This window comes from Kwoniella newhampshirensis, chromosome 15 (genome assembly GCF_039105145.1).
Source record: "Kwoniella newhampshirensis strain CBS 13917 chromosome 15, whole genome shotgun sequence".
Classification (NCBI taxonomy): domain Eukaryota; kingdom Fungi; phylum Basidiomycota; class Tremellomycetes; order Tremellales; family Cryptococcaceae; genus Kwoniella; species Kwoniella newhampshirensis.
The window spans coordinates 2,031-16,576 of NC_089968.1; the positions used below are offsets into that span (position 1 = coordinate 2,031).

Below are 14,546 nucleotides of genomic sequence, written 5' to 3' on the forward strand. Positions count from 1 at the left end.
CCTGTGTATGCATATTTCCGCGCGTTAGGAGGTCTTGATCGTCCAGTTCGCACAACACTTATCGAAAGCTTGTTGAACTCGATGCGACTCCATAGATGGTTCTGTCTCAGCTGTGTTTCGAGTATCACTTTCTTGTTCGTATGCAGAAGACAGCACACCCTTGAGTTTCTCGCTCAGCTTCTCTCTCTCTTCGCTATCACCACAATCAACGTTCAGTCCCCGGTCTGCCAAGGCTTGCTGTCGTCCTTGAAAAGCGATGCCGAGTGTTCGATGGGTCAGGCAGGATGATATTTCCGTCTTCTTAAGTGTACTCACACACCGATGTCGATGATGTGCAGATTCCTCGAAGTAATCTGCGTCCCCAATGTCTCAAGGCGGAGGATAGATCTCCGTCTTAAGACGGCTATAAAGATTCCGCCTTGAGGTACCAGATGCCCTTTGGCCCTCGGATATTACGCTACAAAAGATATCGATGTACAACGGGTACTGGCGACAGGGCTTATTTGGCGGTCTCAGGAGGGTGGACAGTCACAATAAGCTGTACGGTGTGAAATATAGAGCGCTCTCACTGTGTACCAGTGGCGAGGTATTCCCGAAGTGGCAGATCCAGCTTGTATCCGCTTATTATACGATGTGCATGTACGTCCTTCCATGTCATCAACCATACGGCGTTCTATGATACCAAAAGTCCAGGGGATGTCTCTAAATCTGCGCAAGTATTGGTGCTCGGTAATCGAAAACAGACGTGGAGAGCAGCTAGAATGATCGTACGACGAGAGCACCTCGCGCAGTCTGATGAGAGGCCGCCTACCGCGATCGCTGCATTGAGACACGCACATCACGCCACGGTCATGAACAACAATATCATGGAACCTTTTCTTCAGCCTGACCTATGTAATGTGCGATCTCGTCGTAATACCTCGCTTGGCTGAGGATCTCCTTAGCATAAGCTTTGGCGATAGCGCAACCGATATCAGGTTTCTTGATGTGAGTGGGAATGACGGGAGCGATCGACTCAGGCGTCAAGACAGAATGCGCTGAGAGGCGAGCAACGAGGGAGTGCAAGAGCCATATGATGACCAGGGAAGTGTAGTGATCACGCGAGACGCCCTACGCCGTATGGTATACATCAGTATCGACTCAGCGACAATGAGAAGACATAAGTCAGTACGGACACGTAGAGAGCGATGTGGGTTCAAGACAAGTGGCAGAGACTGATGGGCTACCAGAGGACGTCGAAAATTCAAGCTCACCGGAAACTTCATGCTTTGATACGTCCACTCCGGTATCGTAGCACCGGTCAGAACAGGCGAGGAAGAGGCCAATGCAGTGGCGAAGACTGTCTTCATCAGATCGAGGTCCCACACCTGCTCCGAGTCCCAAATCTGAACCGTGACAAGCTTCGGGAAGACCACATAGAACACCGCCCTTCGCCATATCCTCAATACGCCAATTCCCATATCCATGTCACCTTCAGTGCCCTTTGTACTCCATCCCTCCACTGTTTGCCATGATTCTGCAAGCGCACTGGAATCCTCTGATGTCCACAGGTCGGAGGACAGCGTCTGCGGGACTGCTGAGCTCGGGGTAGGAGGAGGTATGAATATGATATCGGCGGAAGGGATGATCACGATGTTGGCTGCTGACTTATGAACTTGCAGAGAGAAAGAAAGGAATCGGAGAAGGGTTGGGATGAGGAGGACCGTGATCGTGTTGGTTGTACAAGTGACCAGTTGCTTGACCGAGGACTCGAAAGAAAGAGTAGTGCCAAGAAGAAGCGAAGTGACAGCCGGCTCACGTTGAACGATCTTATCGAGGTCTTCCAGCAGCTCAGCCTCCTTGAGATTGGAATTAACAAGAGGGGCTGTCAATGTGATCCTGCTTCGGAGGTCGGAATCTTTGATAACCTTGGCAATCGATTGCTGAAACGCCGCCCACGCTTCCTGCCAACGCGAACTTTCCTTTTCAGTCGATGCGATGACTTTTTGAAGCGAGTCCGACAGGTCGCCAGTTGTTCTCCTGGACGAAGCACACATGCTGGTGAGCTGGGAGTTGATCTTGATCAGTACATCGCACTGAGATCGACTTATTCGGAGTTCGGCCTCGAGACTGTTGATGTCATCTTGCTGGTCGTCAATGATCGACCTCAACTGCGGGATCGAGATGGCGAGAAGACAGAAATTAGCTCTCACTACCCTCGGTATATCGCTCCTGTGCAAGATGTCACAGCATCGGGTATGTTGCATGGCAAGGAAAGAAAATCATGTTTTGTCTGGGGTGAAGGTATTAGTGAGACGCTGAATTCACTCACCTTGACTGGGTCATCCGTCGCGTCAGCACACAGCTGATTGTATGACCTCTTCACACGTCTCTGAGTCATCGTTCTCGAAGTGAGAGGTTGCAAAACATGGCAAGTGAAAGAGTAATGTCGGCAGTGGTAGAAGTGAAAGAATAAAGAAGTTGTAGTTCGCAGAATCCTTTGATGTTGTTCACCTCAACCACGCGATTTGACACCGGACGACGTGCGGTGCGAAATGGTCGGCGCGTGGGGAACAGTATTGACACGTCATGATACTATCAGTGGGACCCGCTTGTTGTCGGCGGAACCATCTCCAAATGTCAACATCTTCGTCCCGCTCCGCTCGCTCGCTCGCTCACTCAATTACTCACTCACTTTCTCTCGTTCTTCAACCTACATCCGATATCACTTTTCGGTATACATTCAGTTTTCGATCACTCCTTGTGATGACTCCTCCATCTCCGCAATCTGATCAGCTGTAGCGATGTTCTCTGCTCGTCAGCCTCTGCCCGACCCTCCAGCACTTCCTCAAAGTCTCGTCACATCGGACCTTCTCAACGTCAAGTTGAATCTGGAGCCGAGTCGCTTGGCCGACTCGAATCTTCCACCATACTCGCCTGTTAATGTCGACAGGTGGACCAGATCACTTGTTGTCAGGAGATCTAGAATCAACGTCGATGACGGCCTCTTTGGCGAAGGGACTGGCGTTTGGTACGGTGTATGGCCCAGCGGTCAGTTGTAAGTCAATCTCATCTCAGATCTGCGGTACTCAGTCTAGCCGTGTCGATGAATCTCTGATGATGAGCTTGACTGAGAACAGATCGTCTGATGGCTTCGATGTCTCTCTCCCATACGCCTGGTGGGGTCTTAGTTCCGATGAGAGTATCATCAAGGCCAAAGCCTTGGCGCTATTTCTCACAGCGAGAGGCTGTCCCATCGATGTCACATGCCTTCTCGCTGCTACGCTACAGGTGTCCTCAAGATATGAATGTGATTGGACTCGGAGTGATCTGACTGTAAGTGTTCTCCAGGGGTCACTGAGCGATCACTTGCGCATGTCCGCTAACTCATTGCTCCGGTTAGATCAATGAACTCACCTCACAACCTGCCCCTTTCCCTCCGATACCTGCAGCCCAACCGGTAAGCCAAGATCTGCGCCTGTCATGCTACATGTTGCCTCCTCTTTTCTACTTAGAAAAGGTCCATATCTGACCCCTTGCCTCAGAATCATCTACACGACGCGTCCGATTCCACGAAAATGAGTTCCTCAGATGTCGCGGATGTCAATATCGCGGGTACAAGCTCCGACTGCCCAAATCGTCCACCAACTCCTAACTCCCCCTCTCGAGGATTTCGAGACCAAATGACATCCGTCACGACTTTCGGTCTACCTTCTCCGACGCCGGAGATTGACAGTCCTGAGAAGGTGCGGAAACAAGAGGAGCATGCGCAATTTCCTTCACAGTACGGTCCAAACGTGAACGACCACATTTCTCCTTCTCCACGGGTGCGCGCAATGGCTGTATCTCTTCGTTTCTCTTATGTACTGACTAATAATCCTCAAGGCCATCTCATCATCGGCCTGGGCACACCTCGGGATAATGGAAGATTGCAGTATGAGCAGGGTGAGTAGGATGACATGCCCATTTTTATCGCAATGAACGCCACAATTAAAGCCCGCAAGGAACACGTTGCTTACTCATATTACCGTACTCATCCTTGCAGCGATCCTTGCCCTCGATGCATGCGTCCAGCTTGGAGCTTGACGTCGCCGTGCTTCCAACCGATATATCTCATCTCGATCAGTCAATCGATTCCTCGTCATCGGTGCATCTCTTGGAGTTGTCTTCACTACCTTTGCCGCTTTCGCATGCTACGTCTCGACAAACACCACCGCTACCAGTCAGGGGCAAGGCGAGACGGACAGCGAAAAAAATCACATCCGTTACCTTAAACTTCACCGGCGAGCAGAGATGCGACCGCTGTCGCCACGATGAACGCAAGACCTGCGATACCACTTACCGTCGTGTGAAAGACCGTGTCTCTTCATGCTGTGGTCGCTGTAGAGCCCTCAAAATCAGGTGCGAGTCAAGTACTGTGACTCCGACGACGGTGAAAGAGTCGTTGGGTTTAATTGAGGACAGAGGTCAGCAAAAGGGGCAGACGGGATGCTTGGATATGGCCTGGTCAGGCATCAGTGATGTTATCGAAGACTTGGGGAAAGTGCTCCAGAAAGTCGAGCTAGATCGGGAGGATCACAGCAAGGTCAAACAGATAGATAGCGATCTACGTAGCTGGTTGAAGATAGCACAGAACATAGACAAAAGGCGTTAGCGATATTTCGTTTCAGTTACGGTATAGTGAAGGTCCCTTGTGCTAGTTCTCGTATGTAGCCTTCTTGTGAGCCTATCTGCAAAACAGCTTTGAAAGTGCAGCTTGAATAACGACCTTCGCTCCCGGCTTAAGAATCACAGCGGATTAAAGAAGCTCAAAATGCTTGCAAAACATGGTACATAGTCTGATGATTGATCTACTGTCAACGTACATACTGCTCGGGAGACAAAGCACCTTCCGCTTCTTCTTCTGATACCTGATGGTTGGATCCGCCCAATAGACTCCTAGCTTGTGCTAGCTGCTCCGCTAGCCTCTTGAGTACAGTACTGATCTCACCATCCTTGGTGCGTTCTCCAAGCAGCAACATTCTATGTTCTATCTGGGCGAGAAGGGTCATTCCGAACACACCATTCTCACCATGAAGACGTGGTCGACAAGAGTTCTTCCCACATCCCTCGCATCTGGTTCTACTTCCATCCTTTCGCATAAGACACTGATATCCATGACGGAAGCAGGTCTCACAAGCGTCCTCGTTGGGCATTTGGAGTAGGTCGTGTCGGGAATTGCCGAGATTAAGCTGAGCGTTTTATGAGTGTAGAGTCTGTCAGCATACACATGGACAGAGCACCGTAAGGGACGCGAGCACCAGGAAGAACAGCTCCGGGGGTGCAAGGGGGTCCACACACCAAATGTTTACGCTTGGCCTTCGTTTGAGCTGTGTCGAGAATGCTTTGTCCGCGACGGAGAGGAAGATAGCGAGTTGCACCGGTAACCGTGGTATGTTCGTGAGGTTGAGCACTGCAAAGCGTCAGCCTGTGTGTTTCTTTGGGTTTAGAGAGTTGACACACCTTGTCGGTCTTCTTACATTATCTTTCCTCCAACGACGACTCCCCTCAGCTTCACAAACACTCGCTGCATCATCATTGAGCCATTCCGAGACAGCTTGACTCCTCCACGATCTGCGTCCGTCTTGGCGCTCATCCGCCTTTTTGTCCTCCTCATTTTCCTCCTCCTCGTCATACTCCTCAGATCCTGCCTCCTCCAGCTGCATCGCTCTCAGCTCGAATTCGATGTCTTCTGTGTTGATGGTTCCGCCGTCTGAATCGAGATCACTTCCATGCTGGTCTCGAGTCAACCGATGTGCATTTAGTGGAGAAGAGGAAGAGGAAGCTCGTGAGACTGCCCTAGATCTGGGCCTGGCGGAGGTTCGTACGGTGTGATCGGATGTGCAAGGCATGACGATCTGTGCTGTGTATTGATAGAAGGATATCTGCCAATATACAAGCGAGAAAACGAATGTTGATGTTTGTCGAGTTAAGATGGACTTTAGACTCTGACAAATAGATCCCGTTTCAAGTGGGGCAGTGGCTTTCATGACACCCCGAAGACTCTTGGTTGCTAACCGCATGCATTGTACCAGTGGGTCACGGTGTCGACAAGTGACTGCGAGGGATGAGAGAGGGTCAGCAGAGATGGATAATCCATGCTAATGCATGCATGCATCTTACTCGTCCGTTTGCGTGAGACAAGGCCTTATCAGCCATCATCTATACCGTGATTATTGCCACCTCATGCACAACCCTGGCTGAGAAAGTGATGACGTGGAGCCTGTAATCTCAATGATGGAAAATCACAGAGTATCATTCTCTCTCCTTCTTCTTTCTCTTTTTCTCGTTCCCTCCTCAGTAAGCGAATTCTGCAGCAATCGCGGTATCAAACAGCGATAGCATCGGCAACCACACCAGATTGTCACTCACACAAATGTCACAATGACAACTCCCACTTTGCATTTGCCGCCACCTCCGGATATCGAAGATCTTCCCAGTCAACTGTTGATTCACACTGTTAACCAGATCGGATATCGGAAGGATCTGCCCCCTACACATCCAGACAATGTGATCTTCTGGCTCAAGTCTCTGTATGTCCGGCAGGCCAATACTGGTCTCATACCCGCTTCGTCGAGTACGCAATCCGATTTCATACCTGAGAGCTGGTCGTTGTGGATCGGAGTCTGGTCGAGACACACAGTAGAGTGGGTAGCGGTGGTACAATGCCGCCCGTCCCTTGTCATCTCTCAAAGAGTTTGAAGGATCCCACATTTGTTGAAGATTGGTATGATCAAAGGCTGACAAGTCTCTGCCTCTCAGGAATGCACCATACGTCTCGATTCCTAATAACATATGGTCCATCGACACGCCCTCCAACAACAATCGAACCGCTGAGAAGCTGTCTGCTTTTGTCGTCGGAAGAGGACAAATATGTACTCCCGAAAAGATACTCGAACTGACAGCAAGACTACGTTCCATGCACGGCCTCGATGTAGAAAGTACATTCGACGGTCACACCACTTATCCTTCACGATCCAAGAATGGTCGAAGCCCATCCCCTTTACCTGCAGACAACTTTCCGATCTACGAGGCTCACACTTCATTCCCGACCATCGCACATATAGAGAGGGACAGCTCATCTCAACCCTTGGCTTCTTCTGACGTGCCGATCTTCTTGCGTGAATCTTCGCGGTATCCATTCTCAAGTCTACCGACTTCATCTGAGGTCGACGATTCACCTTTGACCCCGCTTCACGAGACCCACGAACTTAGTCGGGAGGGTAGACAAGAACAGGAACAATTGCAGGTATCAAAGCAAGCTCAGAGTCTGGTCGAGTATCATTCGGAGCGGAGGATTCGGTCATCCCAGCACATTACCGTGAGTCCGATCACTCGAGCCTGGCAACCATCCTGGCATTCAATGTTGACATATACTTTGAGTGGCTGACACCTCGGTCGTATGCCCTCAGACACCCGAGGTGACGTCTCCCTCATTTCATACCTCTCAAGCAATCGATGCCTTCGCTCCTCCTCCACCGAACAAAGTTTGCGAAACCATCTCCGCCGCTCACCCTTCTTCACCCATTCTCATCGATCCAGTTCTTCTGGACGGCTTCAGAGTACAACCTGAGATCACAGCAGAATTTAGCGAGCTCGAAATACCCAGCAACAGCAGGAGTCTCGAAGCCTCATCAACTTTGGACGTGAGGACAGGAGAGAATGAAAAGAGGGGAACAATAGATTCCAAGGAGAAACTTGCCGACAATGATGCGCAAAGGAGTGAGGGAGGCGATGAAGAAGAGACTGTTGTACTGAAGGGTTCAAAGATGTGCAAGAGGTGTCAAAATTTGAGAGCTATCTCATGCGAGATGGTTGTTGGTATTAGAAGAGGAAAAGTCAAGCGTTGTTGCGTGAGATGTCAGCGCGGGCATAGGAGGTGTGAGGAAGTCAAGCAGGGAACTTAAACCCCATATCTCCACCCGCAATTTGTTGTTCAAAGCTAAAGACGTCGTCCGAAAGTCGTTGAGAGATCATGTTTAACGATGTTGTACCTGCCTATCCTTGTGGGTCTGTACCTAGCCTTCTTACGCCTCCAAAGGTCTAGGACGGAGGTCAAATTGCCGTCTTAAGACTGAGCTATAATCCCCGTCGTAGGACTGGAAGCGGTCTTCGGTGAGTGTTCACCCCATGCATGTACCACTTTTCCAAGCGACAGGATCGGGTTTCAGAATCGTCATCACTTAGTTGTCGGCGTTGGATGACGCTGGTGCAAAAGCCATGTAGTAAGAAAGTTGAAAACGTACCAAGCTTGAGTTGGTGAAAATTAACATGAACGACTCTTAGTTATTTTCGATGGCTTGGATTATGCGGGCCGACGAGATTAGGTGCGGGCCCGAATCTCTATTATGCGGAACGAGACTCAATAGCTTGACCCGCGTCGGGAAGATGAAATATAATTACTCGCGTGTAAGGTCAGTCGGTATGCGGAGCGATGTTATTACGGTACTAGATTGGTGAAGGACACTTGCCCATTTCTTATGTGCGGCTCCAAACCTTGTATGTGCGGAGCGAGATTTGTATTGACCTCACGCGCGTCACACCCGGATAAATACCATGAAAATAACCCTGAATTTGTTATCGCCACCCGTTGTATTCGCTTTCTCATCTTCCCAGACAATGCGTGCCTACTGGCGAATTGAACTGATTCTCGTACTTTCATCCTTCTTGTCGACGGATATATGCATGCTCCTCTCTGGTCATCACTGTTCTGTCTACTAGCTTACGACCTACCTCATCGTACCTGCGGGTGGCTTGTCTCTCGATTCATGGGCATGCCTCGAAATCCGCTAGACCAAACAACCCCCATAGGCGACAAGGAGGTTTTGGCTCCTCCGTACCAGAGATCACATGGGGGATCAAACATAATACGATGTACATTCATGTAGGTTGAGCAGTTCCCTTCCAACCTCAAAACTCACACACAGTCCGACGCGACTCCTTTCACGATGATCAGTATACGAACCGGCGCAGATGGCCTGCGCTTACTTGCTTACCCAGTTATAGGTGATCGGACGCAGATCACAAAGGAAGATACGATCATGACCATCTCGACAACGAATCGATCTTCGAGAAGAGATCAGATGACCGCGCCCTTCTCAATCATCGGTGATCCGCCAGATTCCACATTCCGTCAGACATCACTGCGATTAATCTTTGAGACTTGGAAAATGTGAGCCTTGAACCCTCTTGGTCCGCAGCCGAGCATCAGCTGACATACGCGCTGACTGAAGTTCGGAGAGACCACAAAGGAACAACCTTCGAAAAGCATGACCTCGTTGTCTTGATTATCGGACATGTCCTATCATCGCCCAACGCCCTATCCACCGATTCGTATGCAAGGGTGAGCAAGCGTGGTGGCACGATCATTCGGTAAGCCAAATCTGGCTTAGTGTCGATGTTTGCTAATCGGTGTACTTTCGATATCCACATGTAACAAAATGCTGACCGTTACTAAACAGGAGCTGCTCCTTTTCCGACGCATTGCGCAAACTCATGACTCTCATTCAGACCCATCTATATCTCGTCTCAGTCAAACTCATCCGGATCCGATCCCGGATATCCCTCACATTAATCTTGCCTATATTGATGGCTGTCCAGTCACCTAAAGCTGGTCCGTGTTTACCGATATCACGACCAGTTCAAGAATTATCAGAGATCACTCTTCACCCTGTCAGCCCTCATCATACGACGAGAACGAACTGTTCCGACAACCTGTCAACCAGGAATTTCAAACGACAAGGCTATGTGGACATTCGTAACTCCAAAATGGCACTTGATTCACAGTGCCCTTTCGTTTTGCTCTGTGTCGGTCTTCTTGACCGGCTCTACTGAACTGATGTCAGCCTGCCCTCGATGTCACTTCTGTCATTATCGCGGCAAAATGCATTGGCACAACCTAGTCGATCCGCTGCTTGCTGTCCTCAATCGAGTTTGCCCTGTCAATGGACCGATTTACCCTCGCAGCCTGCAAATGAAGTGTTCAGGCAGACCTTGATTCAGACCTGTCGATCCTAAGCTTCTTTGCGCGACAGCCGCAAGGCGACACTATGATACACATGTTAGGACGAGAAGTCTGTATCCGCCAATTTCCGACCATCCCGCGTACACTAGACAGGAACCAAAGTGACCATGTCCGGGCCGCCTCCCCCTCCTCTTCTCACAGCAGCCCCTCCGCCGACGAGCCAGACTTCAAACTCTATTTATCGGAAGAACAAAGTCATCAAAATGACCACATGGCCTGGTCAGCAGAAACGAGTAGATGAACCTACCGCCTCGAGGTGGTTCGAGCGGTTCTCAGTCCAAGATGGAAATTCCAAATCAGAATTGAGAAGCCATGCCAGATCGTCAAATTGGCACATTCTTGCAATTTGGTTCTTCGAAGCTTTTCCGAAGCTGACAACAATGTCAACACATCTATCAAAGCACCTTTGGCGGGTATGTTTCGCCACCCTCTTGGTCGACCATCGATTGTTCGGAATTATGCCAGGAAGAGTCATATTTCAGAATCACTCTTGACACTTGCGATCTAATCCAGGTACACGAGTATCGGAATCACAAGGCTTCCGAGCTTCTGGCTGAAATTTGTTCCCCCTGCCCATCGGACATCGGGTACTAGTAGTGGACTTGCATGTCTTCGGGACGGATCTTCATTTCAATCTCGGAACTTCTCGCAGAACCTTTGAGGCGGGGAAGTCAAGATCGGAACACAGATTGGCTAGCAGAGAGCCTCTCTCACCGCTAGTGCTCTTGGGATATTTCAGACATCATTGCTGTTCTTCGCCAGCTAAATATTTCTGCAACCGGCCAAAGTTGATCAATCTCACTTCGCTCTCGCAGCCGATACAGGCATGTTTACTTTGCCTCCTCGGTGGTCGAGCATGGTCACCTGTGTCGATATCCACTATGCGAAGAGGGCCACAACAAACGGCCACAACGTCCTGACCTAAATTGGGAAAACTGCTGTCAACACGGTACCGGTCACCGACAAAAGGCTCTTCTGACGCGGTCAAGAAGAGTTTGTTTCAGTCTTTCGCTTACAGTCCTGCTTGAGAACCTCGTGAGCCTGCCAATGAAGTTGCTGAAAGGCGAGAAGGAGCGAGAGGACCTAGAGAAAGATATAGCAGAGGAGAGAGCGGAGTGACGTGGGGCCGATGAGGAATTAGAAAATGAGACCGAGGAGATGGAAAGAGAGGGGAATGACCTCCGGGAAGGGAGCTTGCCCAGGATACAGGAAACGGTCACCGTTAGTGTGCAACTCAAAAGGAAGAGCACAGCCAACGACATAGGTCAGACATAATCCGACGACGACTCGACTACGATGGCAACCTTCAGTCATTGAAGTTCGTCGAGTAGATCTTGACTATACATGTGCCTGCTACGATACGAACTGAAAAGTTCCCCATGAGGCCGATAGGGCGTTTGTTTGCGACGTACAGGAAGCCCCCGGCTCGCGAAAATGTTTTCACGCGCGAGATGGCTGTTACAGTTACTGACCCGTAGTTATACTGATGGTCAAACTACTTCGAATGAATCGCAGAACACCGAAGCTAACATCATATTCCACAGCAACAGGCAATCTTTCGTAGGTGTCAAAGCACCACGCGAGGCTCGCTAAGTGTTGGCAGCGCGAGGCTCGCAGTCGCGACCAATTGTCTTCCAGATAAATCAACAAGCCACGCACTGTATGAACTCGACCACGGGTTAATTGAGGGATCAGGTTCGTGAACACTCACGATTTCGAGACGGTCACGGATTCCACGATCAAGATGTACGGTGCACCAGATGGATACAGCAGAAACTGATGTGACTGTAAGACAATCTGGCTGTTGTGTGCGTGACGAGATGATTCAGCTGGACATGCATTAGTGAGGACTTCAGTGACGATGGGCAGGACACGGAACGCAGCTCAGTACGAGAGATCATCGCCGAGAGTTGACTCTCCTCGTCTGTGACTCCACCTTCTCCTCGACCTGCATCAACTTCCTCCTCTTCTTGTGGATCTTCTCCAATACCCTCACTTACCTCTTGTCCAATCTTGGAAATCGATAATTGTTCTGTTTTCACTGTACCTGCTGAAAGCGTCTGTCATGCTACCCGAAGATTCCTCCCGGTTGGTCGCAGTGCTTTGACTTGCTCGGTCTGGCAACCGTTCGAGGACACCCGTACTGAGGTTTGATTTCGCATAAATTCACGGAAGAGTAGCTGATTTTTTAAAGCTGGCACAGATAGTTAATCTAGCCCCCGATTACACTTCTTGGCCAGTGAGGGTGACGGACTGTATGGGATGGTACCAATGTTTGAGCTGCAACTTAAATGCTGGACCTGGCTGAAAAGGAGATTGTAGGACATTATCCACCGGGACGATCAAAGCAAGACCACAACAGCGTGGTTGAGCTGTAACTTGTCGGTTGAAAGCGACGCTCTGAACCACAATCAGGTTTTGCACAAAAAAATGGCAGACAGCTAGGATACCGGAATCCATCAGCGATTAATGAATCCAACTGAGTCGAAATGAAGATGATGCGCGACCTTACTGTACTGAGCTTAGCAAGTCTTCGTTTATGGTATAGACACTTTCTCAGACACTTATCTTTCATCCCGTCGTACAGAAATAATAGCAGCGGTGTCCGTAACTTCTGGTCAGGGACTCGGTTCCATGAAGCTTTCGAAGCCTTTACGATTGACAATCTTCTAAGCCAAGGCCACTTGAGACCGTGAAAGAATTGCCCCGCCACATGATCGAAATCACTCGCAGCGGGGTCGGTCAATGAATCAGCATGGCAGGACACTGGTTGAAGAGGAGACTGAAAGAGGGAGAAACGGGCTGGCAGCCCGAGTCACATTCGTCTGTTTTTCGATATTCATCGAAAGTAATGGAGCCAGGTGTGCCTCGGTCAAATTGTCCAGGAAGCTGTTCCTACTGTGCCCTCGACGGGTTCCCCCCAAGTCCAGTGGAGAACGGTTTCAGTTCGGACCATCCAGCGCCGTTCTACGCTATCCTCCTTCGAGGCTGAGAGCTTGAAACTGGAGGGATGGAGAGCTCTCTGCGACGAATTATTAGAGGACATGAATCGAGGAAATTCAGGATCCAACGGGAAACTACATTTGAAAGTTACTCCGATATCTCTCGCAAGTCCATGCCGAAACCAATATGATATCACTTGCTGAGCTGTCTCGTCAGTCAGGATGTCCCTAAGAAAACTGGATGACGATGATAGGTTCTTGGTGGCTTGTTGACTGTTCGTCGTGTCTTGTGACCTTTCTGCCGACACAGGACTGGACTGCCATTAGCAACAGCTGAGTATGACTGCTTCGCCAGCGCGGCATTCTAACGCTGTTGAAGCATTTGACGAGGCGAAGCTGTTGGGAGGGACGATCGTACCGTTTCCCATTCGGCTCGGCCAGCCTTTCACAGTTCAAGACAGAGGTGAGGTCTGGAAACAGTCAAATTGATTGAGTTACAGCGTCCGGCCCACCACTTGACCGAGCTGAACAAGCGGCCTCATTCAATCGTTTGAGCGTACAGTCTACTCGAGTGACACGCGAATCTCAGCACGAAGCTTCCAACTTTCTTTTGTGAGAATTGTTCTTTTTTGGTGGCAATGCTGTACTCTTCTTACGTCCGAGCAACAGGCAGCGGCGACATGTATATCACCCCCGCCACAGGATTGGCCGTGGATTGTCAACATATACCGCTCAATGACTCGAACAGTGCTGTGAACCCACCGCGATCGTCATGGAGTGAACGCGGTCCAGACTGCGACTGTCATATGCGCGACGAAGGCGCTCATCGAACGCTCAGTCCAGTTGCAGAATGACTTGCGACAGGTCGATCCAGAACGGTTAGTTCGACTTCATTGCCTAACGATTTGATCCAACACTGGGCCTCCACGAGTGAGCTCTGAGCTTGATGCCAGCAGTTCAATGATGTTTCCAAATTCAACAGAAATGCAAGGCGCGTACGGTTCCCGCTCAACGATGTAGTATTCTCAAGTCGATGCAGCGCCGGAGACGACCCGAGATGAAAATAGTGACATCGTGATTTTTGAGCTGTAGAATATTTGCCCTTGCGCAGATTTGATTACCGGTCAGATACGTCGGATACAATGTCTACACCCACATTCTAGGTGTTTGATACTCTCATGATCTGACCAATCAGTAGAAGAAGAAAAGAGTTCCCCGTCGATTCTAGATTTTTGTCCTATCGTAGTACCTTTGAATATCATCATCTTGAATAACCTTGATACGTCAACCAACACGTACTTGGCTGTTCCCATCAGTGAGTGAACCCTCAGGTCAGAACACGACTTAGCCCAAGTCTTGCCAACATCGCGTATCTTGTCCAAAATCAGGAGCACATCAATGATAGTAGGCTTTTCCTTATTTGTCTCGTGAGCTGAACAACAGATATTTTTGTTGGTCGGTGTAGCTCCGTGACAGTATCTAGAATCGACCATTGGCTCGTTCAGCCTTCCTAGTATCAGCATCGATGTCTTTGAACATGCCTCAAACTTGGTCCCAGGCCC

At 49.8% G+C, this 14,546-nt stretch overlaps 4 protein-coding genes across 4 annotated transcripts; 2 read left to right on the forward strand and 2 right to left on the reverse strand.

Annotated features, from left to right (window-relative positions):
* Positions 1–864: 864 nt before the first annotated feature.
* On the reverse strand, positions 865–2,036 carry IAR55_007192 (uncharacterized protein; the record flags this gene model as incomplete). The annotated part of the gene is made up of 2 exons (XM_066950265.1): positions 865–1,110; positions 1,254–2,036. The coding sequence occupies 2 exons, from the start codon at positions 2,034–2,036 to the stop codon at positions 865–867; spliced, it is 1,029 nt and encodes a 342-aa protein (XP_066799251.1).
* Positions 2,037–2,783: 747 nt separating this feature from the next.
* IAR55_007193 (uncharacterized protein) lies at positions 2,784–3,932 on the forward strand (the record flags this gene model as incomplete). The annotated part of the gene is made up of 4 exons (XM_066950266.1): positions 2,784–3,037; positions 3,120–3,315; positions 3,383–3,439; positions 3,525–3,932. 4 exons carry the CDS (start codon positions 2,784–2,786, stop codon positions 3,930–3,932), a joined length of 915 nt encoding a protein of 304 aa, XP_066799252.1.
* Positions 3,933–4,675: 743 nt separating this feature from the next.
* IAR55_007194 (uncharacterized protein) lies at positions 4,676–5,870 on the reverse strand (the record flags this gene model as incomplete). Its single annotated transcript, XM_066950267.1, has 4 exons — positions 4,676–4,705; positions 4,845–5,210; positions 5,320–5,431; positions 5,482–5,870. 4 exons carry the CDS (start codon positions 5,868–5,870, stop codon positions 4,676–4,678), a joined length of 897 nt encoding a protein of 298 aa, XP_066799253.1.
* A 532-nt stretch (positions 5,871–6,402) lies between these two features.
* Positions 6,403–7,925, forward strand: IAR55_007195 (uncharacterized protein; the record flags this gene model as incomplete). The annotated part of the gene is made up of 3 exons (XM_066950268.1): positions 6,403–6,665; positions 6,781–7,339; positions 7,431–7,925. The coding sequence occupies 3 exons, from the start codon at positions 6,403–6,405 to the stop codon at positions 7,923–7,925; spliced, it is 1,317 nt and encodes a 438-aa protein (XP_066799254.1).
* Positions 7,926–14,546: the final 6,621 nt, after the last annotated feature.